Raw genomic sequence first — 26,935 nt, 5'->3', positions numbered from 1 at the left:
CTAATTACAGCATACGTACCTATGTTCTATATAGTCTGATTCATGTGAAGACAAGTGAAGCATCCCTCTCAACCTGAGCTACACAGAACACCTACCATCTCAGACGGGGACGTCCTTGATATAAACGTCCTTAATATTAGGTAAGAACGATGTTTTGTCTGAAGCTGTAAGGCGGCTTGATCTGCCATCCTTTAAAAAGAGGAATAAAGATTTGGCTTGTTATTCGTGCATTTTATATTCTTGGAGATTTCTATGAGAGCGAAATGAGTAGTTTCTTGCCACCGTCATTCTTGTCTTTGTTCATTTAGTTTGTTTTATAATGTGTGAATTATTTATTAATCGTAAATTGTGTTTTATTGATATGCAACCTTGCACAAGGATACTTTGGTGACGCTACCTATTCAATGAACATTGGTCAACGGCAAAGTCTTCAATTATCCAAGTATACCTTTGAGAGCCTAATTTCCTTTTAACAGGCAGTAACTCTTAGATGGATTAAATAGGTAAGTCAAATGGTCATGAAAATTTATAACATTTTCCTTAATAAATCTTGTGTTATTACAAATACATATAATGACTATAAAATTTAGAACACATAAAAAGTATTAAAATAGAAATAGTAAATACAAATTTAATGAATAATTTATTTTTATGATATATGAGTGTGTGGGTTTTATGTAGTAATATTGTTATTAGAAATTATTTGAAGTGTGATTAAAAAATCGGTGAATAATTTTGTATTTAAAAAAGTAATATATTTACATAGAATTTGGTCGAATCTCCTTCAAAGTACTGTAATTGGGTGGCATGCACTTATTCCATCATTTAATCCACTACTGGAAACATTTCTGGAAAGCTTCTTTCGGAATGGCTTTCAGCTGCTCGGTCAAGGCCCTCTCAGTGTCAGAAAAGGTGTTGAAACACTGGTTTTCCTTTAAGCCCAGTTTTAATTTTATGAAGGAGCCCATGGTGCTAAATAGAGTTAGTATAGCGGATGTGGACAGTTAGGAACACTTTTTTGGCGAAAAACCCGCGAATGAGAAGCGATGTATTGTAGTGGTAAATAAGAAAACCATTCACCTATTTTATGGTCTTTTTTCCGAATGTCGTTTCGCAAATTTTGCAGTACACCCTAATACAATTCAGAGTCCACAGTTTTTCCTCTTGGAACAAACTCTGATCGCAATTTGCCCTTACTATCGAAAAAAAAAACAATGAGCATAACCTTGATCTTCGATTTTCGCAGATGTGCCTTTTTAGGGCGAGGAGATGCAGTGATTGTCCATTGGCAACTCTGCGTTTTGGTCTCAGGGTCATATCCATAGATCCAACTTTCACCTCCGTTACATTTTTTGGCACAAAGTCCGGATTTGATTGAAGACGATCCTTCAATTCTGTACAGACTGACGCACAATTGTCCTTCTCTACATCTCTCAAAAGTCTAGTAAAAAATGTAGCAATCACTCGTCTCAACTGAAAATTATCGGTTAAAATGCTTTGAACGGAACCATACGAGATATTAAGATCTCCCGATAGTTCTCGAATAGCCATTCGCCTGTTTGAATAAACCATTGTTTCTAATTTTTATATTGTCATCTGTTTTTGAGGTTAATGGACGTCTCGAACGCTGGTCATCTTCAACAGTCTCATTTCCGCTGTTATATCTGTCATACCGCTTGTATACCGTCTTCAGAGTTACCGTACCAAATTACCGCCATACACCGATTTTAACATTTCGTGAGTTTTTTTGTATTTTTTTACAACTTAAAACATTACTTAATGTTAATGCGTTGTCCGAAATCCATGATAAGTGGGAGACACGATAAATACGATCTCACTCAAGCGGCTCTAGCAGTGGACTGACAAGCTCTAGCGTGTTGAAACTTGTCGCTACCTGTCTTAACAGATTACGCTACTAGGAAAATTACACCATATAGGTGTAGCGTCAGCAGTTGCTGCTATAAAAATTCATTCACCGTCTTTGGTCAAACCTTATTAATTACTGACTATTATATTTCTAGAGTGTTTTTACGAACACATGAACAGCTGCATTTACATTATTTTACTTAACAACACTAGTAACAACAAAATTAAATACAATTTAGTTGTAAAAATAGATTTTTAATAAATGTTACATTCATAATAGAGAACAATCAACACAATTAAAGGCTGAGATATACATCAATACATCATGTGCCTCGAACGAGAGCCGAAAAAAACGATCTAGAGGCTGGAAGCTAGTGTTAACCAACGTCATCACTTGGAGCGGATCGTCGCGTGATCCCTACCACATAGTTTAATAACCGTAGACTCTCCTATTCAAAGGGGGTTGGTTATTCAGAGTATGGACACTGCCACTGCACTGAATTAGCACACCATTTCGTGACATCATTGACCTGTAAACAGGTTACCTATAGTAAATGTTTGCTGTTATTCATCTGGCAAAGTCAGTTACAATATTACAAAAGTTATATTACGTGCAGAAGCTTTTATTTGTCGGATTTGTTTTATTGATATTTTAATCAACTTAGGATTTCTCCACAGTGGCCTATAATTAGTTCAAATAATTCAATTGTTACTGAAACTGTAGGAGTTATTCAATGAAATGTTGATAAATATCATTATGATATTTTTAGATATTCAAAATTAAATTCTCGTACGAAATTCTAGAATTAGTACGAAAGAAATTCTAGAAATTTAAGACGTACTAATAAAAACCAATTTTAATTTCCGATTTCAGAGCTCCACATTTAAACCTAAATCTGAAATGGTTAAAGTGAATTGGAATAATTTTCAGTTACTGTCACTTATCTCAGTATTATTTGGAATATTATTTAAAAGATTATGCTCATGTTGTCCTTGTTTTCAAAATCAAATTACACGTAAACGCAGGTAACTGTCAATAATTATTATTCCTCAATTTGGCAGGTGGTTAAAACACACTTACTGATTAAGCCAAAAAGGGATTTTTTTAAGACGAGTGCGTAGTAGGCCAGATAGATTTTTGAAATAGGAGTAGGCCTATAACCATAAACGTGGACCCTAAGAATGTATATAACATTTTACTAGAATCGGTCTAGTATGATTAACAAACAGAGACGCCATTAGACTTTTACATAACAGTATAAATTACGAACATCCTTTGGTGGTTAAAACTGCCAATTTCGATCTACATGCCACGGTAAGTATGAATTCTCCAAATATACATCTAACTACCAATTTTTAATTGTACATTTTTGTGTGATTACATATTTCTCATGGTGTCTTGTAGGTGGTACTGAATATGTAAGCATAAATATGTGTCAGCTGATATATGAAATTATATGAATTTCGTTGACACAAAAGGTGACAAGGGTGATATTCTTCTTCGTTCCGTGGCCTCGCGTTCATCGTGGTGACAGAGTTTTAATTTTCACATTTTGCGAACTCTTTCCTCAAGCCTTTACAAACAATTAATAAAGTGTGCAGAAATAATTTGGCCTTGAGCTTCTAGGAAGCTCCTGCAGGAGTGGTTCGAATTTCTGACGACTACGCGTTATTATTACCTTCTCCCTCATTCTTTCCATTTGTACCTGAGGCAAATGTCTGAAATGACAGTCCCATTTGGCATTGTTCATAAGCTACGTCTCAAGTGGCCATCTTTACAAATCCCTTGCCTTCGTCCTTTAGTCTGTCAAATAGTCCTTTGTCCTTATTACAAAGAAACGACAGTAACAGGGCGTTGGAAGTGGACCATGCAGCCGGACCGAGAACAATGAGGGGGATACGGGCAGAGGTTCGTGAAGTACACCGATTTCCGACTTGAAGCCTAAACAAAGGACATCAAATTAAGTTGCACCTTACAATTTAACATATTACTGCACAAAGAATAAACGGTAAGTAATAAAATTAAAGTTAAAATAAAAATTATTCCAAGTAAATCCGTCTTTGTCATGAGCAAGTAGAACATTGATAAGGAACTCACTGTTTCAAACATTAAATTTCAAACATTAACAGGAAGTTTTTCAAACATTAACAGGAGCAGAGCAATGCAGCACGTTTTTACAGTCTTATTACAAACTAACATATTACTGCATAATAAAATTACTAAAGCATGAAGAAGTTATCAAAGATCAAAAGAGTGTTACTGTTACAGCAAACAATGCCATTAAAACGGTATGAAAAATAAGAATTAAAATCAATAATTTTATTGTCCAAATAATTAGTTGCATGAAAAATGTAAATAAACAACAAAAACTAATCACTAGAAAAGAGCAGTCTCATAAAATTTACATTATTAATTAAAACAGTATAAATCGCATGCTAGTTAACAGTATTTTATTTTGGCTTTAAATTTTTTATAAGGCAAGTCCTTTATGTCTTTAGTCATAGTATTACACATTTTTGTTTCTTCCTGTAGAAAGCTGGACTGGATTGCACTATAATGACACCTCCTGACAACTAGGTTAGTTTTATTTCTAGCATCATACTTGTGTGTATCAGCGTTTCCAACAAGTTTGGATAGATTGCGGTGGCTGAGTGATGCAGCACGTATATTCAAGTGTTTGAGTGAATTGTGACTAAAAGATACTGGTATGAAATTATAGAACGGAAAGGAAAATAAGACTTTAAGTCCTATCAGTGGTTTAACTTTGGATCAGTGGTTCACTCACATGAAGAAGTTATCAAAGATCAAAAGAGTGTTACTGTTACAGCAAACAATGCCATTAAAACGGGATGAAAAATAAGAATTAAAATCAATAATTTTATTGTCCAAATAATTAGTTGCATGAAAAATGTAAATAAACAACAAAAACTAATCACTAGAAAAGAGCAGTCTCATAAAATTTACATTATTAATTAAAACAGTATAAATCACATGCTAGTTAACAGTATTTTATTTTGGCTTTAAATTTTTTATAAGGCAAGTCCTTTATGTCTTTAGTCATAGTATTACACATTTTTGTTTCTTCCTGTAGAAAGCTGGACTGGATTGCACTATAATGACACCTCCTGACAACTAGGTTAGTTTTATTTCTAGCATCATACTTGTGTGTATCAGCGTTTCCAACAAGTTTGGATAGATTTGCGGTGGCTGAGTGATGCAGCACGTATATTCAAGTGTTTGAGTGAATTGTGACTAAAAGATACTGGTATGAAATTATAGAACGGAAAGGAAAATAAGACTTTAAGTCCTATCAGTGGTTTAACTTTGGATCAGTGGTTCACTTATCAAAGAGTAGTGAATGATTTGATATATAATTTTGTTGAATAAAAGATTGGAGAAACGTGAAATAATCCAATTATTTCAATATTAATCTGCTGGATGTACCCAATGGGTGTAATAATATTAGTGATACATGTAAGTTCACAACCTGAGTGAGCAGTTATTTGATAAATAATTTTGTTGAATAAAAGATTGGAGAAACGTGAAATAATCCAATTATTTCAATATTAATCTGCTGGATGTACCCAATGGGTGTAATAATATTAGTGATACATGTAAGTTCACAACCTGAGTGAGCAGTTCTACCTTTGAAAACTAGAACGAAACACATTAACATCTTAGGTACCGCATTGATTACACAATAATATTCTTATTGAATTATTTCGACCTCATTGTTGAGAGCGATCTTCAACCTGCAGATGTTAAACCAAAACACCCTACGTTTTTTGTAGAAGATCCAGATCATGTTTAGTGTAAATTAATTGTTTTGTACTGCTTAAGATCGGCAGATAATCTTATATTTGCAAGATAAGTATTTGCCAGGTTGTGGATGAAGAAGTTAAACATAGTAGAGCTACAGAGGGAGCCCTGAAGAGACCTCGAGATGGTAATGAATTTCTTCTATTTATAGAGAATTTGATGTATTGTATTGATCAAATAACTATCAAAGCAATATTTAGCCTTCAACACCACATGGTTGGAATTTATACAACAGAAGCTTGTGGCTTACTCGACCGAAGTTCTTGGAAAAGTCAAGTTCAACTGACTTCGATTTACTCATCAAAAGAATTGTCGATAAATATGTGATTGAAGAACCAAGTTTTTGATTAATGAACATCCATACATGAATCATACTGACTTGAAGAGATCTACTAACTGGGAGGCATTAAGATTCGTTCTGCTAATTATAACCTTTTTCGAACACATTCATTAAGGCTGCTAGGGTAACTATAACAGGTTGGTAGTTAATCACACCGTAAAATGTTCCCTTTTTGTCAATTGAAGCTTTAGTGAGTACATTAGGAGAAATCCCGACCATAATATGTACTTTTGTTATATCTTATGTACATTCGTATGAACATAGGATGTTTTTGCTGGCTGCACTAGTCATACATTGGCCAACAAGGTGACTAACCAGCAATACACACGGTGTGGCCCTTTGATTGGCTGATGTGTGTTGTTGCTATGGTCTGTTGTCAAAAAAATGTATGCCGATACTACAGTTTTCAATTTTTCGTATCGTCGTGTGTCGGCGTCTTCTACTAATCAGCTTTTGTGGCATAAGGATTTTTGTTATGTGCTTATTACGTTGACTTGTGTATAAAGTTTGGTTCAATTAATTTTTCACTGAAAGTTTTAGATATTTGAATGAAAATGGCTTCTAAAGTTAAAGTGTTAACATTGTTAAGTATTTTAGTAATTAATTTTTGTACTTGTGTTCAATCGGAAGGAGAAACATTAGTTCTTCTAGACAATTTAGCAATTAAGGAAACACATTCTATGTTTTTTAAATCCTTGAAAGGTATAAGAATAAATTATACTTCTGATGTTAAGAATTTTAGTTAGAGCAGTATTTAGCTATAATAGTGGGTAGTCTAAATATTGGGCATTTGTACATCTACTAAAACGATTTAAAACCACCTTTAAAATATTCTTGACCATATAAAATGTTGGTATTATTACGAATTCTGCGTAGGGTACGATAAGCGGAACCGGTTTTTTATATCGAAGAATGTAATCATCGATACCTAATATTCACATCCCAAATCCTGGGTTTTTCGGTACCTACTAGTCCAACATTTTGAAGCCACGAAAAACCTGTCTTATCATCTTTCAAAGCAATGTCGTGCAATTTTCTAAAATTGACTGCCATTTTTAATAAGAAAATGTTACTTACAAATAATTGAAACATTACATTACGAGTATTATTTGAAAGTGTTTACAGCTGTTGATGTAGATTATTTAAGTTAATGGTTCAAAATAATTAATCAGTATCGATTGATTATATCGATGGTTATGATTAAGTAGTAGGCCTATCGTTTGCCAATTTTGATATAAAAAACCGGGTCCGCTTATCGTACTCTACCCTAGATTACTTAAGTTAATTAATAGGTAATTAGTTAATTTAAGTTTAAGTTCAAAATAGTTAATCAGTATCGATTGATTAAATCGATGGTTATGATTAAGTAATATTGTTTGCCAATTTCGATATAAGAAACCGGGTTGGCTTATCGTACCCTACCCCGAATTCTAGTATGAAAAGTTTAAAAAGTACCTAATAATGACAATCCAAATTTAACTTAATACATACAAGTTCAGGAGACTGGTAGAATCTTGATTATTTTTTGGTTGGGAGGTGAAACAGGTTAACCAAGAGAATTATAAAACATAATGTAGAAGTTGATAGTGTGTTTAATCTATCTAGCAATTACGATTTGGTTAACTCTAGTTTTAAGATATATTGTGTCTATTATTATTATGTTGGGGGTAAAGAATGGTTGCAGTATAACAAGTGGCCACCACAACTATCAATTAACTATTGATTAGAAATATCTAAACTATCGGTACTTTGGGATTATACCAACCACACCAGTATGAAGAACACAAAAATATAAATTTATAGAAACATGATAGAACGAAAAAACAACTCTTTAATTACAAAATTACATCTAACATTACATCAATCAACAAGCATTTCCAGGTATTGTGATCGGTATTGTTGTCGCTGTTATCTTATCTTTCTCGAGAATCCCGATTACGGGAGGCCGCGGCGGCATCACATGATTATTTAAGTTTTTTGCACGGTACATAATTGCCTTTCCATTACAATTCAATTTATATTTCTGATCAGCCCCTCTAGAATTTGATATTTTACTGATAGGTACTATCTTGAGGGATGTTTTTCTTTCATTGACTTTCGCACCAAAGGTGCTGCCGAAGCCCGCGCTGATGGCCGGAGGCACTCGCATTTTGGGTGGCGGAGTGTGATCAAGAATAAAAACAAGTTTTGTATGTTTTTTTCAATAAAGAGTTTAGTTGTTGTTTGGAAATGTTTGTTTTTGTTGAATTTTTGTGTTTGGAGAAATGTAGGGGTAAGTTAAAACACGGAAGTACAACAATGCGACGCACCAGCTGAACGGGCGGCGAGACTCTGCAATCACGTTATCTACTAGACCGCTCGAGTTTGATCTCTGTCAGAGGATGGGGAGGGGTTTGCGATAAGACAATTCCTGTTTTATATTGACGAAATATTGTTTTACGCTAATCTAGTAATCAGTAGAAGCAAAATGTCAAATAACGATTCATGTCTGGGTGTGGTTGGTATAATCACAAAGTACCAAACTATCAAATATAAAAACATTTGACCTCTATAAATTCATAATAATTGCCAGCTGTTTTTATTTTACAGAATAACAATATTGTTTAAAATGAAGTTAGCTGAGATATAACATCAGCAAGAACAAAAGCAATGATGGACATGCACGTTTTGTGCGTAAATTTATTTCTAAACATTGAACAAAGTTTCAAATCGGCTAGCTACAAGATAATGATTTTGCTCCTTTAAATCCAAAGTGCCCAGTTTGTAGTGAGATGGAAACTAGAATTAAAAATGGAAAACAAATAGTTTTTCATTGCAAGAAAGGTCAAAACCCATCGTAAAAAGGATGAGTGTATTGTGTGATGAGTATATTAACAATCATATTATTTGTTAATATGAATATATTGTTAATAATGAAACCAAACTAACTATAACTTTCGAATAAATATTCATCAATATGTGCAGAATTACAATTTCAGATTGGCTATCATTATGTAGAGACGTATTTTTTTTTTAATTATAAAAATATAACTAAAGTAAAATTATTATTTTCTATAATGTTAAATAGCTATATTTCTTTTATATATAAAAATTTGGCTTCACTATAGTACAATTTTAAAAGTCTATAACCTAATTCATTTTGACATTATAGTTCAAAATTGATTCAAACAAAGAAAAATTATGTGTATGGTATTTGAGTAATGGCTGTGAGTACAATGGTGATTTAAATGTATTTTTTATTTGTATCACAAGGTGTCGGATACGTTTATCCTTCAAAATAGTAAAAAAGATAATTAAATGTTACACTGTTTTGTTTGTTACATTTTATAACTATTACATAGCCCATGTAGTTTTATATTCATCATTAAACTGTAATTTGAAATACATATGACGTAATTCTGAACTAATACAAAAAGGAAAATGGAGATACGTTATAGCATAAATCATATTTTAATACACTTTATGAAGTACTGTACATTTTTTAATTCATAATTATACAATTATGGATATCTCATTAATATAGCAAATAATAATTTTGTTTAAAAACGATTCAGTCTTGGTAGTTTATAAACTAAAAATATACTTGTCAAATTTAAATAGAATTTACTAAAAAGGTAAAGGTTATTTTAGCCTTGTAGATGTTTAATAAAAATCCCGTAGTATAAAAATTTGTATGTACGTAATCAAAATATTTATATTATGAGAAAAAAATCAAATAGGTGTATTTTTAAAGTATCGTGATTCATGTAAAAGGCCGATTTAGGTATTAATTTTGTCTTAGTTTCCACATTGTACCTATGTAGGTAACTGCGTTTCTTATGGGAACGTCTAATACTGAATGATTCATAGATATCCTATATACGAATATAAACGATAAACAAATAGTGCTAACAAGTAATCATATATTTGAATTAATTAGCACTGAGACACTACAAACTAAGTTTATAAAATGAAATATTTATGGAGTTATAAGAGTTCCTATTTATAACTCAGTTGTAAACTTTAGCCCCATGTTAAAAATTGATTCAAAGATGAATGTCCAGCAGCTAGCTGGCAGAGCCATCTTAAGATACCAGTTTAAAAAAAATATATTTTATAATATTCTATTAACATTCTCTACTAGTAGATCTTCAAAGAATCCAATGCTGGCATATACTACCTTTTTTTGTAGTAGAAGTATTTCTGAGAAAATTTATATTGCATCTCACTTGTGTGTAAGGTCAGCTAAACCCGTTCCAGTTCTAAATGCTATTGTCTTTTACAGATCGTGGATACACTTTGACCTTCAAATCAGCAGATGATGCCAACCTATTATTATCTAAATATGGAGAGTACTTGTATGAAAATCTTATAATTTTTGCTCCATCAGTAGAAGAATTTGGGGGAGCAGTCAGTGTCGAAGCGATTGCTGAATTTATTGACGGTGGAGGTAATTGTTTGTAATTGTTATTCAAGATAGGAGATATTCAATTGAGAAAAGTAATTTTTCCTTCCTAACAAATGCAAAGACATTTTTTATTAGACCACTTAATTTACACAACAAAAGTTCCATCATGTTTTTCATATAAAACATAATATTTTTTAACTAGCAATTAAAACCTTTTCAATTGTGTTAACAGGTAATGTATTGGTTGCTGGAAATTCCTTATCTGGTGACATTCTGCGAGAATTGGCATCAGAGTGTGGGTTTGAAATTGATGAAGAAGGATCTTCTGTGATTGACCACCTAAACTACGATGCTAATGATGACGGAAAGGTTTGTGTATTTTAAGTACTGTATAACAATAACATTTAATTATTTTCTTATAAAAAGTACAGTAGTGTTTTGTGAAAAGTTAATTTATAAAATTAATGAATTTGAATTTTGTATTAGAGTATTTAGTGGATAGTTTCTATTGTTAAAAGTATTTTTAATCCAGTAACAATGAATTCTGCTGAATCGAAACTTTATTTGCAAATTTCACATTTTGAATTTATTAGTGTTACAAAGTATCAATGAGACTTTGATTAAGTTTAAAAAGAGGGTAAAGGAATTCTAGTAGGACCTGTCTGCACCTGTACCTTCAATAAGATCTAAGGATTTCTGCCTAGCACTGATGTTGAATTCATCACTCGTCTATAAGGTACCAAATAGGTCCTAACATCAGGTCTCTCACAATACAAAATAAAGTGTTTAGCAGTCTCCACCAGCTGGTTACATAATCACCTAGGATCTTCAGTAGTGAATACTAAGGTGTGGAAGTGTTCTCTGAATTGACCGTGTCCAATAATAAGAGGACCAGCGAAATGACATCTATCAAAAGACCTTTGTTTAGCTTCATCAGCGAGTTTGTGATCTGGATTGTAGTGCCTTTAATGAGTTTCTTGCCAAATAATCGCCTAGAAACACCCTGCCACCGATTATATTCCATATTTTGAACCATTTCCTTTGCTTGTTCCACAAACTGGTTCAGATCCCTGGAAGTGCTTCTTTGAGCCATGTATTGTCTGTTCGTTCGCAAGTTCATAGCTTTTTAAACGGACATTTCTAGGAACCCAACTGAGATGTGCTGAATTATGACTAAGTAGAATAGATAAGGTATACTCATACGAACCTCACAGTAAATTCTGTTGATTTAAGAACTATAACAGTGACCTGACTACTAGACAGAGCCACTATCCGTTGATCGACATAGTTCCTATATTAGTGCAAGTCTAACGAATGAGACTTTCAAAGTTAGAGACATTTATGTTACAAAAACTGCAAGTATTGATTTTTGAAGGGATAGCAAGATTACAGACTTTTGCGATTGTTAAATATTATGAATATTGTTTCAAGAACTGTTATCTGTTCCCTTGTTCATGTGTCAAATACTATGATGTAAGCTTAAGCATGAAACAAATAAACAACACATGGCAATGAAAGTGTCCACAACAAACACGTTGTACGTCAAAAATCAAACACATCTGTATCCAGCAGGACAAAAAATCACAACACAACATGATGTAATGGTGATGGCAAAATAAAATGAGAGGAAGTTAGTGTCATATATTTGGAACAGTTTATTGTATTAGTTAACAATGTAAGAACTTTATCCATCATGATACAGTTGATGTATGTTACAACAGATGATGACACTGTAGTATGTTACAGCACACCCTGATCGTGGCTGACCCTGCCCATCTGATAGACGCGCCTGTCATAGTCGGCTCAAAGGAGATCCCCCCACTGCTGTACAAGGGAACAGGACTCATTGCTGACCAGCGCAACCCTCTGGTACTCCGACTGCTGACAGCAGACAGCTCGGCCTACTCGTACCCCGTCGACAAACCCATCAAAGTGGTCAGTATCTCCTTGTGGCCCCATAAGAATGGCAAATGATCCTAATTATCATTCTATGATCCTAATTTTGGCCGTAGAATTACAAGAGATATCGTATTTTAAAGATATGATTAATGTGAATCCAAGCACTTTACATTTTAAAATATATTTATTGCCTTTTCTGAAAAAAACTAAAACTTTTGTACTTTAACTTTTTAATATTCAAAAAGTATACATTTTACAAGAACGAAAAAGTTTTCACACGTGTTCTGGCACCTCGGCGGATCGTTGCCGGCGTTCACGCAACCAGAGTTGCGTGTCCCTTTCGGGGCCGCGAGGCTCGCTCTTTCGGGAGCGTGTCCGTGGCGTGTAAACACGCAAGTGTATAAATTTTTCTCTGATTGTGACCTCTGATCAGGTGGGTCTCCCGCTGAATTTAAGCATATTATTAAGCGGTGGAAAAGAAACTAACAAGGATTCCCTCAGTAGCTGCGAGCGAACCGGGAACAGCCCAGCACCAAATCCCACCGGCTGCACCATATTAATCATAACTTTAAATGGAGGCAACAGCCATGATACTTTGACCAGAAATATGGTTTTAAAAGTATTTGTAGTGTAACGTAAATCTTATGTCGGGTAAAACTCAGGTTGGTCTACTCCCAGCCGGATCTCAAGTAAATATTTCCTTTCAAAGAGATTCAATGTAATTGTGCCCAGTAAGGTAATCTTAGTATTTCAAGTTTACTGTATTAGTGGTTGTTAAAAAACATTTACTCAAATACTCAAATAGTTATACAAAACAATGGTCGGGCTGCGTACAGGTAGCAATACGGTTTTTTCTGACACTTTCTTTCCTTATGATTGCTTGCTACTTGTGTTACATAAAGTAAGGCTACGTTATCTGTTTATCTGTTAAAAGGCCATGATTGTTATAGTCTCACTTGCTGTCAGTCTCAGTTAGCTGAAATTATATGTAGTTTATTTTTTCACAAGTTACACTTGTTTAATAGTTGCATAACTTGATTTAAAATAGAAAGTTTTTCAAAAATGTTTAATTCTCATTTCATTATCTTAATTTCCCTGTGTATATTTATAACTTACTTGAGTGATCTGTTTTGCTCAGTGTAGGAAATCGAGCTTAAGTAATTTATGTATAGAAGACATTGAAAAAACTAAATTGCACATCATTAGGGGTGAAAATTTAATTTAAGTTATTTTCAATGTAATACAATAATTTTGTTGTACAGGGTGGAGCCCGGTAATTTGCTTTTTTGCACTGCAGGCTGTGGCGGCACTGTTGGTCGAAGAGAGGGGAGAGTGGGCGTGGCTTATAGTGGCTGACGGGAGATTTGTATTCCTCCACGTTCCAGTTGCCATCATGCAGTGGACACGAGAGGAGAGGTGGTTTTGTGTTGAAGCATATTTTTCAAATGCCCACTCGATCATTGCAGTGCAGCGTGCTTTTTGTTTACGATTCACTGTTCCCCCACGCGGACGTGTTCCTGGTCGGCAATCAATTGTAAATTGGGTAACTGCATTCAGAATAGCAGGGAATGTGTCATGTGTACAAAGGGGACCTCAGAGAAGGATTACAACACCAGAAAACATCGATAGAGTTAGAGCAGCAGTACTGCAATCTCCAAAACGCTCTGCTCGGAAGCAATCACTTGCTCTTGGCATTTCAAGACGTTCTCTCCACCGGATTCTTCATGATGAACTGAGATTTCACCCGTATAAAATGTGCGTGGTCCATCAATTTCAGCACGGGACTATTTGACATGGCGTACTTCTTGTGAAGACATGCTTGCAACTATACCGCGTGACGGAATTGTGTTCTTTTCTGATGAGGCACATTTTCACCTCAGTGGGTGTGTCAACAAGCAAAACATGCGCTACTGGAGTGAAAAAAACCCCAGAAAAGTCCACCAGAGACCTCTGCATTCGGACCGTCACTGTGTGGTGCCCCATATCACGAGTAGGCATCATTGGCCCTTACTTTTTTCAGGATAACCGTCGTGCCATAACTGTGAACTCCAAACTGTACTTGACTATGATACAGGATTTTTTTTAGCCGGCTCTTGAGGCAATGCAATTAGAGGATACATGGTTCCAACAGGATGGTGCCACTGCACACACAGCGAGGGTTACCATGAATTGTTTGAGGCAAATGTTTCCTGGACGGCTTATCTCTTTGAGGGGTGGATATGAACTGGCCGGCACGCTCACCAGACTTAGCCCCATGCGATTTTTTCCTTTGGGGTTACCTGAAGTCGAAGGTGTATATCAACCGTCCCAACACCTTGGAAGACCTAAGGAACAATATTGAGGCTGAAATTGGCAGAATACCAGTCGACATGCTTGTTAGAGTTAATGAAAACTTCATAAAACGTATGCAGCAGTGTGTGGATGCCGAAGGTCGACATTTACCAGATACATTATTTAAAACCATGTAATTTAAAAATTCCCTTACTGTTCAATATAATTAAAATAAAAAATAATTTTTTCTAAGGTTCATAATTTTTTTATTTCATTTCCAAATCAGCAAATTAACGCGCTCCACCCTGTATAATGAAATTTAAGGTTTAAAAACAAAATTTAAATATGTATGTATGTGATACAAAACAAATCCTTATTCAGTGCTGAAAGATCAATCTAGTGAACAAGTAACAATGAGTAACTGTAAGATGAAGACTGTGAGAACCTATATTGTTCCTAAACTCGTTGTGCAAGGGTAATGGTAATGGGTTTTAAAATACCAAGCTCTTGTAACCAACAACAGTGTAGCCAACACAATGTTGAGGAAATTTTATGAAACAGATTGTCAGTGAAAAATGTATTTCTTTATTCACATCCACCGCACATTCAAAACGATTATATCTCTACTTTTAAATATACCTTGTATTTTTATCACTCGTAGATATAGTGTAGGGAGTTCTAAAATGTGGTACAACAAAGAAAAAAAACAGATGTAAACCTAAAAATATAGTATGCAAAAATTAAAGATTTTTTATTACAAGGAGTGTGTGACTAATGCAAAGTGGTGGAAATTTATTAGTCACTCTGTCACACAAAAAATATATGAATGATTCCTTTATCTGTTATATCTAATACTTAATATTTAAGATATATACAGTTAAAACTATATTTTTACTAAAACTTCTAATTTTCTTACCTGTATATTTTTTCACTATGTGCTTCACAGCGGTCATAGAACCGGTTGGAATAAGAAGTGTTATTTTTATCAAACTCACTGTATGCTTTCACACTATATATTTAATGTAAACAAAGTTAAAAACAGTGGTTAAATTAATTAATCATATGGTTGTTTTGTCCTAAAAACCTTTCACACAGAACAGTTGATTATATTTAACAGGCTCTTTGAATGAATTTTTCACTACTTTAGAAACCAGTAGTGGTTGCCCGGAAGGATTTTTGAAGTAAGAATAGGCCTCTATTCATACCAGGGATCCTAATAATGTCCAGGTAAATTTTCAGTACAAACAGTTAAATAATTTGTGTGAAAGCAAAATAAACAAACAAAGGTACTTTCACGTTTATAATATTATTAGGAGATTTCTAATATATACGTTGTTCCATATATGAGCCCTACCTATTTCCCTTGTTAAACATATGGGTGATTTGGTAGTTTTAAGTTTCAATAACTGAACTTGGTTCTTGAAATGTGAGCAAATTATAATTTTGAGATTTTTCCAGTATCCTCATGCTGTGGGAAAGAACACATTGCTCATCGCAGCACTTCAGGCACGAAACAACGCTCGTATTGTCTTCTCTGGATCTCTTTACTTTTTCTCAGATGAAGCTTTCACTTCTCCAGTTCAAAAGGCACAGGTACTTTATACATTTTTCTTAGGATAAGTTGCTAGAGGTAACAACATGATACACTTTCGTAAAGGAGACTGCTACTTTGGTGCATGTTTTGTATATGTGAAAACCCCCAAGATGCTTTATTATAAAGTGCAACCTTACTTAAAATATTAAAACTTTTTTATTGTGCAAGGTACCAAGGTATTTTTTAAGATCACTGTTGTACTTTTTTTTGTAGATAGGGTTTTAGAAAAATATGGTGACTAACTAAATCTATCTATATTATTTCTTAGTACAGAAAAAAATTCTAAGCGTACCTTTATTACTTGCAGTAGTACAGCACATGCTATATTTTGTAATCCAGACATACTCACTTTGGACAAGTCTCAGTGATATGGGTTTTACATTTGGGTTTTTTTCATAAAAGAAACTATCTCAAATATTTATATTCCATAGTAAAATAAACATTCTAAGCCTAGTTCATGTAGACACACACTTACAGTTCATAATTACGTGTATTATTTAGATACAGAAACTCATTAGGCATAACAATTGTGTTTATCAAAGCAAGTTAGAGAGGACTGACTATAATTTTTTTTGACAGGTTACTTATCCTTTTTTTCTTTTTCCTGTGAAATAAAAAGGGTATAAACACCAAATAATAACATAAACTTAACCCAATATCAAGCAAGTAAATTATATAAAAATGCAAACTGTCTGCCCGAGTAGGCATTCAGACTATGCCTGTTTGTCTGTTTTAATGTCATAGACCAACAAAATATGAATGCAACGCCATAAAAACAACATGTAATTGGATTTTGATATTGTTAACCAACTTAATCTCAAAATAATAGGTGTTTGGTGTAAACACATGGTTGGTAAATATAATAAACATGTGCATGAGCAACGTCAGTGGAAATTGTAATTCTTGCAGTGTTTGTATAGTGCAGATGTCAGCTATCAAAGGTATTATGAAATATATTTTTTTTATTGAGCTAAAATTAGGCCTTTTTGTATCAATTTATGTAAAATGTTAAGCTAAGAACACACATTTCCAATTTTTTTAAATAGCTCGAATTTAAAATATTTAAACTTGTAAAACCTAAAAAATTTAAATTGCAAGCTATGACTCATTACACCTATCAAAAGCTCTCTTAAAAACGAAACAATTTTTTATTTAAAATTTGGCTTTATCTTGGATGGTTTACAAAAGGTGTAAAAAATACTAATTTTCACAAAGTTTGATGTTCTTACATTTAGTATGCAATTGTGTTCTCCTACATTTGCTTTAAGGAATTCAAAAGAGTGTACCACTTGCTTTCAAAACACTTTACATATAATGACAGGTACCGTGTACTAAAATTGTGAATTCCTATTAAATTTAAACATTGATTAGGATTTACATATTAGTGACCTGTGATGGATAATTTGTTTATAGATTAGTATAAATGTACCCATGTCTATAACTATAGATAAAAATCTCAATCTAAGTAAGTAGAATTTTGTGTGAGCAGGGTGGCAAACGGTGGGAGGTGTCGGGCAACCGGCAAGTGGCGGACTTATTGAGCAAGTGGTTACTGAAGGAGGCGGGAGTACTGAGGGTCAAGTCTGTGGCCCACCACCGAGTTGGCGAGAAAGCTCCCCCCTCCTCTTACACCATTATGGATGACGTTGTGAGTTAATCTTTGAGTACATACCATTTACATTAAATTATAAACACGTTAAATTGTAGAAATGCTTTGAATAGTTTTAAATCTCAGTAATGAATTCAATGTTTGAATTTTTAGTTCTAATATATGTAAGAATGCTACAACTTTTGGGCATTTAGAATATTATACACTTGCTGTTTTGGATTGTTTATTTTGTTTTACATTTAGCTCAAAATGAGGAACATTTTAATTGTTACTTAAGCAGATCATTTTATCTTTTCGATAAACTTTTACATTGGTTATATGTGAGTTTGTAATTTTGACAATCTACAAAAAAGGTCAACTTTTGTCCTCTGTGAGCTGGACAATGCTAGTGCTGGGCTTTATTTTTATTACAGTGATTATGTTAGTGTTGATGAATTAATACAAACAAAACGTTTTATATGTTACAAAAATAAAACAGTTTGGTTATTTAAATACAATGTTAAGTTAAATAAAATTACTAAATACTGATGGGGATGGGGAGACAAATATTAAGAGACTATACATTTATGACATTAATGAAACAGAATTTTGAAGAAACAGACCTTCTTGAATTGAGATACAGTTATTTAATGTTAAATTTATCAAAAATTATCAGTAGAATTAAACAATGCAATTATAAATTATTGTGATCTCAAAACAGTAAAGGGACAGTGTCACTGGTTTAAAAGAAGATTAGCTGTTGAACTGGAGTCATATTACGAGGGGTATCCAAAAAGTAAGTTTCCCTGTTCTGTAAAAAGACGCGTACGTAACACAGCGTGCAGCTGTGGGCGGGGATATGTAGCGCGCTTCGGTTGGCAACAGGTGCGCCGGTCACTGGCCCATTGTCACGCTTCTCAGTCAGTTGCTGCCCAAACATCATGGAGACTCCACTGCGTTCTGCCGCCAGTTGCGAAGTCCGTAGTGTTATTCGTTTCTTGACCGCCAAAAACGAAACTGCCGTTGAAATTCATCGTCAGTTGTGTCAAGTGTATGGTGAACATGTTATGTCCGTTCAGATGGTCCGTCGTTGGCGTGCAGTGTTTTTGGAAGGAAGAGAAAATGTTCATGACGATGAGCGTAGTGGCCGACCGGCCAATTCTCGGCAGCCTGACGTCATTAATGCTGTACGAGCAGTTATTGACAATGATAAGCGAGTGACTCTCGATGAAATTATGGATAAACTGCCGTCAAGTGTTGAAGTTAGCCGGTCATCTGTGCACAATATCATGACAGAAGATCTTCAGCTTGCAAAAGTGTGTGCAAGATGGGTGTCTCGCTTATTGAGCAATGCCCATAAACAACAACGAATGGCTGCTGCCCAGTCTTTCTTGCGATTGTTTGACGATGAAGATGAAAACCTTTTCAGTAGAATAGTCACTGGTGATGAAACATGGATTCACCACTCAACTCCAGAGACCAAATGCCAGAGTATGGTGTGGCAAAAAAAAGGAGAGGCAGCTCCTCAAAAAGCCAAAGTTTTTGAGTCGGCAGGAAAGGTAATGGCTACAGTTTTTTTGGGACTGCCGTGGAGTGTTATTGATTGACTATCTTCCTCGTGGCGAAACCATAAATGCAGAAAGGTATTGTGAAGTTCTCACCAGACTTCGGCGGGCAATACAGAATAAACGGCGCGGACTTTTGTCGCGCACGGTTCTGCTTATTCAAGATAACGCCTGACCACACGCTGCTCGTGCAACAATGGAACTTTTGAGGAAATTTAAGTGGGATGTTTTTGGTCATCCTCCATACTCACCAGATCTTGCGCCTAGCGATTTTTATCTGTTTCCGGAGCTGAAAAGACACCTTGGCGGTCGGCGATTTGCCAACAGCGATGACCTTCAAAATGAGGTGGATAATTGGCTTAAAAATTTGGCGGGTGAATTTTGTAATGCTGGAATAAAAAAAACTACTTCCTAGATACCAAGAGTGCTTAGAAAGGGATGGTAACTATGTAGAAAAATAAGGTATGATGTAAAAAGTTGAATAAATGTGTTTCAGTTATTTTTTTGAGTCTTTTTAACTTTTTCATAATTAATGGAAACTTACTTTTTGGATACCCCTCGTAAATTAATCAAAATGGCAACTTTAAATTATTTCCTAAAGTTCATCCGGATATTAAAAAGATATAACTTAAATATTAAAATGTCTGTGTAGGTATTCTCCCTGGAGCTGGAAAGAAAGCAGGGCAGCCAGTGGGTACCTCATGATGTGGACGATGTTCAGCTAGAATTCGTGCGTATTGATCCATTTGTACGCACACGAATGGTGCGTAAGGCCCCTGGCAGGTATGAGGCAGTGTTCAAGATACCTGATGTTTACGGGGTGTACCAGTTCAAGGTCAACTACCACCGCATGGGCTACACAGCGCTGTATAACTCGACTCAGGTGAGCTTTATTTTTTATCCTTATATTAATGGGATGATTTATTACAGTTTTAAGCCCAAATTTAAAGAGAATAAGTTTTATTTACAAAGAAATACTGCAACTGTTTTCTTTACCATGTATCTACAAAAGTTGTGTTACAAATACTAGCAAAGTAGAATTGGGTTGTTGCTGCATCTGAAACTACCTCGTCGCGATGCTCTGTAACTGGAACGGTTATGGAACCCCAACAAAGAGTAGAAGGCTCCACTAGAGCTGTCGCGACAATGCACAGTCTACTGCTGCAGTAGATTCTGGTTTGGTACTGGTACTGGAACTTGAGATAACCACGACACTCTTTTAGATGAAACGAGTCCAAAATGGGTATATTTTTTATCCTCACCTTTCCTCTTTCCAATACTATTTGTTATTGATTGTGAATTTACTTTTATTTATCATTTTTTAAATCTGTAACAAAATGAATATGAACTTTTAGCTGGAACCATTCCATAGCTGTCACAAACTCATTGCAACGCTTCCATGTAGTGATGGGAAAATCCAGAATTTTCAAATCTAAAATCCAATTCTGAATCTTAAAAAATTAATTCCCAATTCTCAAATCTTAATAAATTTGTTTTAACCTAAGTATGATTTAAACAAAATCACCGCCAGTCCAATTTCTGCCATTTGTAAACCTTTGGAAACTGTCTGATGATATAAAGAGTAATTCAAGAATACCACTCTACTGTGAAGGGATTTTCAGAGGTTCAGAGAAATAGATATATTTTAAGAACAAAGTCATATTCCCTACTTTCTACTTTAATTTCATAGATTATATATGGTAATTTGATAGATTATAACATGGTCTTCCAAAATATAAATGCTTTATTAACCTGCAAAAACTATGGGCATAAGATTGTATCACTTTAAAACGTATTTTGAACTTTGTTTGAATGATTTGAACATTAACGATGTCATCCTCTCATTAAGAGTAGGCTAGTTTTGTTTACAGACATTTCACTTCTCCAGGACATACCAAGTTTATTTATAAACAACTATTTAAATGGCTTCCAAAAAGTATTCTTTGTGTTCACTTCAATGACATGGTTATCTTTATCAATTAGTTTTTGAAAATCTATCCTCTCCTCCTCATTTATTTGATGTCAATGCTTGTAATATTTATTATCCTTCAAGATCAGACGGAACCTTATTCAAAATAGACATGAGTAGAATAAAGATTAAAATGAAGCAATAATTGGAAGTTTAAATTATTTAAACCTTCCTGTGATGGTACTAGACTGGAAATAATGCCTCTATTAATGCATTTAGTTGTTCAAGAGGAACTACTTTTAAGGAGATATAGTACAAAATAATTTGTATTACTTTTAGAAATACTTTCTATCCGGGACTTAAATTAAAATTTGTCAAAATTTCGAGTATGTAACGTCTGGGTTAAAATTACTTGTTGGGTTGTCCACTATACATCAAGAATGGTGAACATCTGTTTTCCTTTCATTCATATTCTCAATTTGAATAGTTTTATGTTTGTAAAACAAATGTAATAGCCATAAATATATGTTAAATATTAAGTAAACTATGATACTATTCCTTGTCTAACATTTTCAAATGATGTAGATTTCCACTACATGTTTCACAATGAAATAAATAAATCGTCTTTTGACTAGCATTTTATTGACAACAGTTACAACATGGGTAAAATTAATGACACTTTTGAAATTTTACATAAATGCAAGAAAGGTTGTAAAACTCAATACTCTTGAAGTATATAAAACAATTAAACATTTTAAACATGAAGACTCCGTTCATGATCGTATGTGCGCAGTAGGTCTACCAACGTAATTTGTTTGTCGTATGTCCTTATTTATTTTGTTGTTGTACGTTTGTTATTTTTTAAATTTAAAAATTTGACAACCCTGTGTGGAGGACTTTTAACTCTTTTTTAACCACCTGATGATGGAACGATTGTTCTGGAAAATGTACTGGAAATCTACATAACTACATAATTTTTAACTGTTGTATAACACCATATTTTAATTATCATACATTTCCATGAATTTTGATTAAATATTAAGAGTTTACTTTTGTAGTAATTCTCATGTTATTGTTAACTTTTCCTTTGACTAGGTATCGGTGAGGCCTCTAGAACACACCCAGTACGAGAGGTTTATAGCCAGTGCTTACCCGTACTATGCCAGCGCCTTCTCTATGATGGGTGGGGTGTTTCTCTTCAGCATTGTCTTTCTCCACTACAGGGATGATGTCAAGACAAAGAGCGATTAAAGACTGTATAATTTCATTCTTAATTTTATTGTAGCACTAGAATTATTAATTTTGAATAAAGACTTTTCTTATTGATTCAATTCTTATATTACCTATTAAATCACTGATTCTTCAATAGACACTACAGAATAAATGGCATAGACTTTTTCAGCCAAAATTATTCATGCAACATTTTTGTTGCAAACATGTGACAGACAGTTTTTGCTGTAACTTTCTCTATGTCGAAGAATCTTTTGATCTTATAATCCAATGGAAATACATAAACTTGCCGATGTTACAATGTTTGTGTATCTAATAACCATTTTTCCTTGTTGACTTTATCTGTACAAAACAATATTACTTGTAGTCTGGTATTACTGATAGTAAGGACCTATTAAGAGTGAGCAAATTCTATATTTGTCAATATGAAATTACTTAATTTTATTTATTTATCAAATGGAAAATTTGGAAAACTGCATTTTTTTATACAGAATTCAATTTTTGTTAGTTCTCCAAAATAAAAGGAGCCCTTCTTTAATCAAACAAATGGCTATTAATTTATAAAGGATCCAAAACATTCAAAACAAAATGAGGTTGCTATATTTAATATTTCAAATTTTCCCTTCGCTAATTTGATTGATACAAGATCAAAAAAATGTTCTCAACATAAGCACCCTTAAGGTGAGTCTGCAGTTAGGTTTTTTGGCCAAGTGTATTTCCACAGGGTTTTCACAACTAGACGTGGAACACTTGTAATTACAACATATTTTTAATATTGGGGACTTGTGTACCTTTGAAAATTTGTCTTTATAGTATAAGGGTTTATGAAAAATTCAAAAATGAGTACAATTATTAGTCAAAATTATTGATCAAAGTTTATTCAGTATTAAATCACTGATCAACCAAGACCGATAAAGGACTCTTTTTTAATCATTGGGGATTTAAATGAAAAGAAATAGTGGTTTTCAACAAGATTGATATTAGAGAAATCTGATAAGCATCACATATGGGTGTAGAACCAAACTGCAGAGTGTGAATATTCTTACAAAAAGAAGGTAAAAGAAAGTACTGTACGTATTACTGCGAGTTTCTGGGTACCCCAACCTCAGCCCACAATAACAGCCAACCTTTCGTAGGTTGTTCGCTCATCTTCATTTGTACATGTGATGCTACCCATTATTTATATCAACTACATTGACTATAAAATAATTTCAAATGTCCACACTACTGTACAGGTATTGCCATATCGCTGCTGTCCATTAGTTGTTCCCACTATGACGGTCATGTTCAAATACTGTCTGCTTGATTTGCATGTTTTCTGCAAAACAGATGACATGTGTAACAGATTTTAAAATATGCTACTTTCAATATAATACAGTTTTTACTGTCACATCCTGAGAATAGGAAAAATTATTAAAATGCAATTACTAATACTTAACCCTCCATCAGGCGCTTAAAATTAGAAACACCATCAGGCGCTCACGGAGGTTTCCTCCTGGTTAGGGAATATTATTGTCGTTTAAACTGTTTTTATTTGTTTAAATATTCATACTTTTTTAATTACAATGTAATATATTCATTTTTAGAAATTAAATAACAATTATTCTCTTATGTGATGAACTTTCCAAATAAGAAATTCAAAATCTAAAAAAAATGTTATTGTATAATAACAACATGATTTATTTTAAGGAATAATGCAATTAATTGTAAAAGCTTTTAACCTACTGTAATAATATATGGAAATTAACTTAGTTTTTAACTTCTTACAAAAACAAATTACTTCAGTTCTTGAGATATTATACAATTGTAATGTCAATTATTACTCTAAAATCAAAATTTATTCTTTACTAAAAATTTTTTTAACACTACACAAAGTTTCAAAACATTTTCCTTCTGGTTCTTATAACGACAATGTTCACTCCATAAACAGTACTGAAATGTTCCCTAGCACATGGGTACTGTATGGACAAGTCTCTCGTCTTCATTCTCCATTTCACAAAATTGAAATAAAATATATTGTAAAACTTAAAAAGAAACCATCACAGGTCACACATTTAGGCGCACACGGATTATTACTCCATCAAAACTAAACAATAAGGCGCTCACGGAGATTTTGTCCAAGCACTACAAACACAACATCGGGCGCTCACGGAAGAATCGTCCAGTCACGCAGGGAAGTAGACCTCATACTGACAGATTTTGACAAAGATAAGCGGGAGGCTATTGTTTCGCTTCCCCGAAAGATGCTCGTGAATTACACTGCGGGAAACGACTGCAAACATCAGAAAAGTAGTACTATTTTTAATAATAAAAAATACACGGAGGAAAACTCCGTTTAGCGCCCAATGTAGGGTTAATGGAACTGACTCATGGAACTTCTCCTTCCTTAAATTGGATGGTAATGATGTACTATAAAATTGAGTGAATGGAGTGCCAAAATAAAGTTTGTTAATGTTTATTAAGCTATAAACTTGGGAGCCCTCCTTCCATTTACAGTTAGTTCAATTACATGAATGGAAATGTACATGTTTATTTCGTACATATAGGTAGTTTATTATAAATGATATCAAAGACATGATTTATGGTTTGAACATTGAAAAGGCCACATATGTGTTTTTGGTTTACCTAAAATCAGCCGCTAATAATTCAATAGCTGTTCATTTTACTAGTTTTGCCAGTCCGAAAAATAAAATTACATTTCTTACATGCCACAAAACCAGTTCAGACTGTGCAGCAGATCTGGTAAGAAGTTGGCAAAATGGATCTATCATCCTTAGTGGCCAGATGATATTGTTAAAGTATTTTGCTGTACATGAGTTAACATTATCCTCAAGCAGGATAATAGGAAGGATGGTAGAATAATAAAACAGTTATAGGAGCAATATTGTATATTTAGGCCTACATAACTTGCTACAAATGCACTGCTTCTATTGATACAAGACATTATAAGGAATTATTGTATTGTTACCTGGTATATATACCTGCCAGCAGGATTATCTATATCATAAGTACCACCAATAAACACTATTACGGTTTTAGAAACTAGTAAGCATCAATAAGTACAAATAAAAAATGATCTTAGTATTCTTCAATGAAAATCCAACAATTACAAGTCTCTGTTAAAAAAAGCGTGTTAAAAAGAGGTTACTAACCTTATAATTTTATATTTTCACTAACCTTTTCTTGCAAAAATTAAAGATAACATTTTAAAATTCTGATTGAAAATTTCAGGAACAATTAATGATTTGCTTCTAAATACATACATTTATGTATTAACAAGAAATTATCAAATAATTTGTCTCATTAAATTGAAACCCCATCAAATACTGTAGTATATATTTGCTTGAATCAATTTACAATAATGTCTTTTATGATATAAAATCTGTAACTGTACAAAATAACTTCTTCAATTAAGTAATAAAAAAAAATTCTTTTATCTGTATCACAAATGGTTTCATCAGGTATTCACATTTACATTATTTATAATTTTGGCAAAAATGTCCTTTTTTATTAAAATTGTGTTTGTAACATTATTATATGATCAAATTACTATATTATGTATTAAATAAAATACAAATGACTGTTAAGCTGTTTTACCACATTAAGCATAACAATCATTGTGAATTAAACATAAACAAAAAGCTTATTTTTTGTAAACAGAATCAGGGAAGAAACAGTACATTATTGTACATTTAATAAAAGGAGAGACCACTCTGTTTAACATATATTCTATCAATCTTTATGGATTATCCAACTTGTCTTAACAAAAACAATGAGGGGGAATCATCATTATAGAGATATATAGCTAGTATTGATAAAAATTCTTCTGAATTAAAGGTAAAATACAAATGTTGCTGACAAACGTATAAGTATTGTGTCATATATGAATTGAGTATCTTGATAATATTGCCACTTGTACTTACAACCAAATCACAATGGTATGATTTATAGAGTTTTAGTAGTTTAATAATATGAATTATAATCAAATTTGTGCCTTCTGCTAGTGTCTGCTGTTTTGATAGAATCAGGTATTATGTTTTTCACGTACTCATTTTTGTTTTTCAACATTGGTTTGGAGTGTTCAACCCTGTTTTTGAAATGATTGATAAAATATGTTGCCAGAGGAAAGAGTGCATTATGAAAAGCAGACTATTTTTTGGCTAAGAAAGAGATGGAAACGGTTTTGATAACAATATAAGAATTATCTACATACAATCAATTGACAAAAGAAGAGTTGTAGGAAAAGCTTCCAAAGCTGGCTCTCATAAACTTTTTTCATCACAAAAATAATTTAATTCTCCTGGAATTGTGGCTGGAAAATTGAAGGAGAAGATGTGATCTTCATCTTTCTACACTTTCAATCTGGCTCTCAAATTAACAACTAACTATTCCTCAAATGAAAAAGTGTTTGCATGGTACAAAATTGTGTTTAAACAAGGATTAAATTACAGAAATTTTTTTTTAAG

At 33.4% G+C, this 26,935-nt stretch overlaps 1 protein-coding gene across 1 annotated transcript; it reads left to right on the top strand.

Annotated features, from left to right (window-relative positions):
- Positions 1-6,422: 6,422 nt before the first annotated feature.
- On the top strand, positions 6,423-22,565 carry LOC124366085 (dolichyl-diphosphooligosaccharide--protein glycosyltransferase 48 kDa subunit). Its single transcript, XM_046822316.1, has 8 exons — positions 6,423-6,728; positions 10,291-10,455; positions 10,646-10,782; positions 12,160-12,348; positions 16,042-16,176; positions 17,667-17,825; positions 19,983-20,213; positions 22,335-22,565. The coding sequence occupies exons 1-8, from the start codon at positions 6,575-6,577 to the stop codon at positions 22,488-22,490; spliced, it is 1,326 nt and encodes a 441-aa protein (XP_046678272.1). The 5' UTR covers positions 6,423-6,574; the 3' UTR covers positions 22,491-22,565.
- The last annotated feature ends 4,370 nt before the right edge of the window (positions 22,566-26,935 follow it).

This window comes from Homalodisca vitripennis, chromosome 7 (assembly GCF_021130785.1).
Source record: "Homalodisca vitripennis isolate AUS2020 chromosome 7, UT_GWSS_2.1, whole genome shotgun sequence".
NCBI classification, from domain to species: domain Eukaryota; kingdom Metazoa; phylum Arthropoda; class Insecta; order Hemiptera; family Cicadellidae; genus Homalodisca; species Homalodisca vitripennis.
Note: the sequence above shows the minus strand (reverse complement) of the source record. Positions and strands in the feature narration are given on the sequence as shown.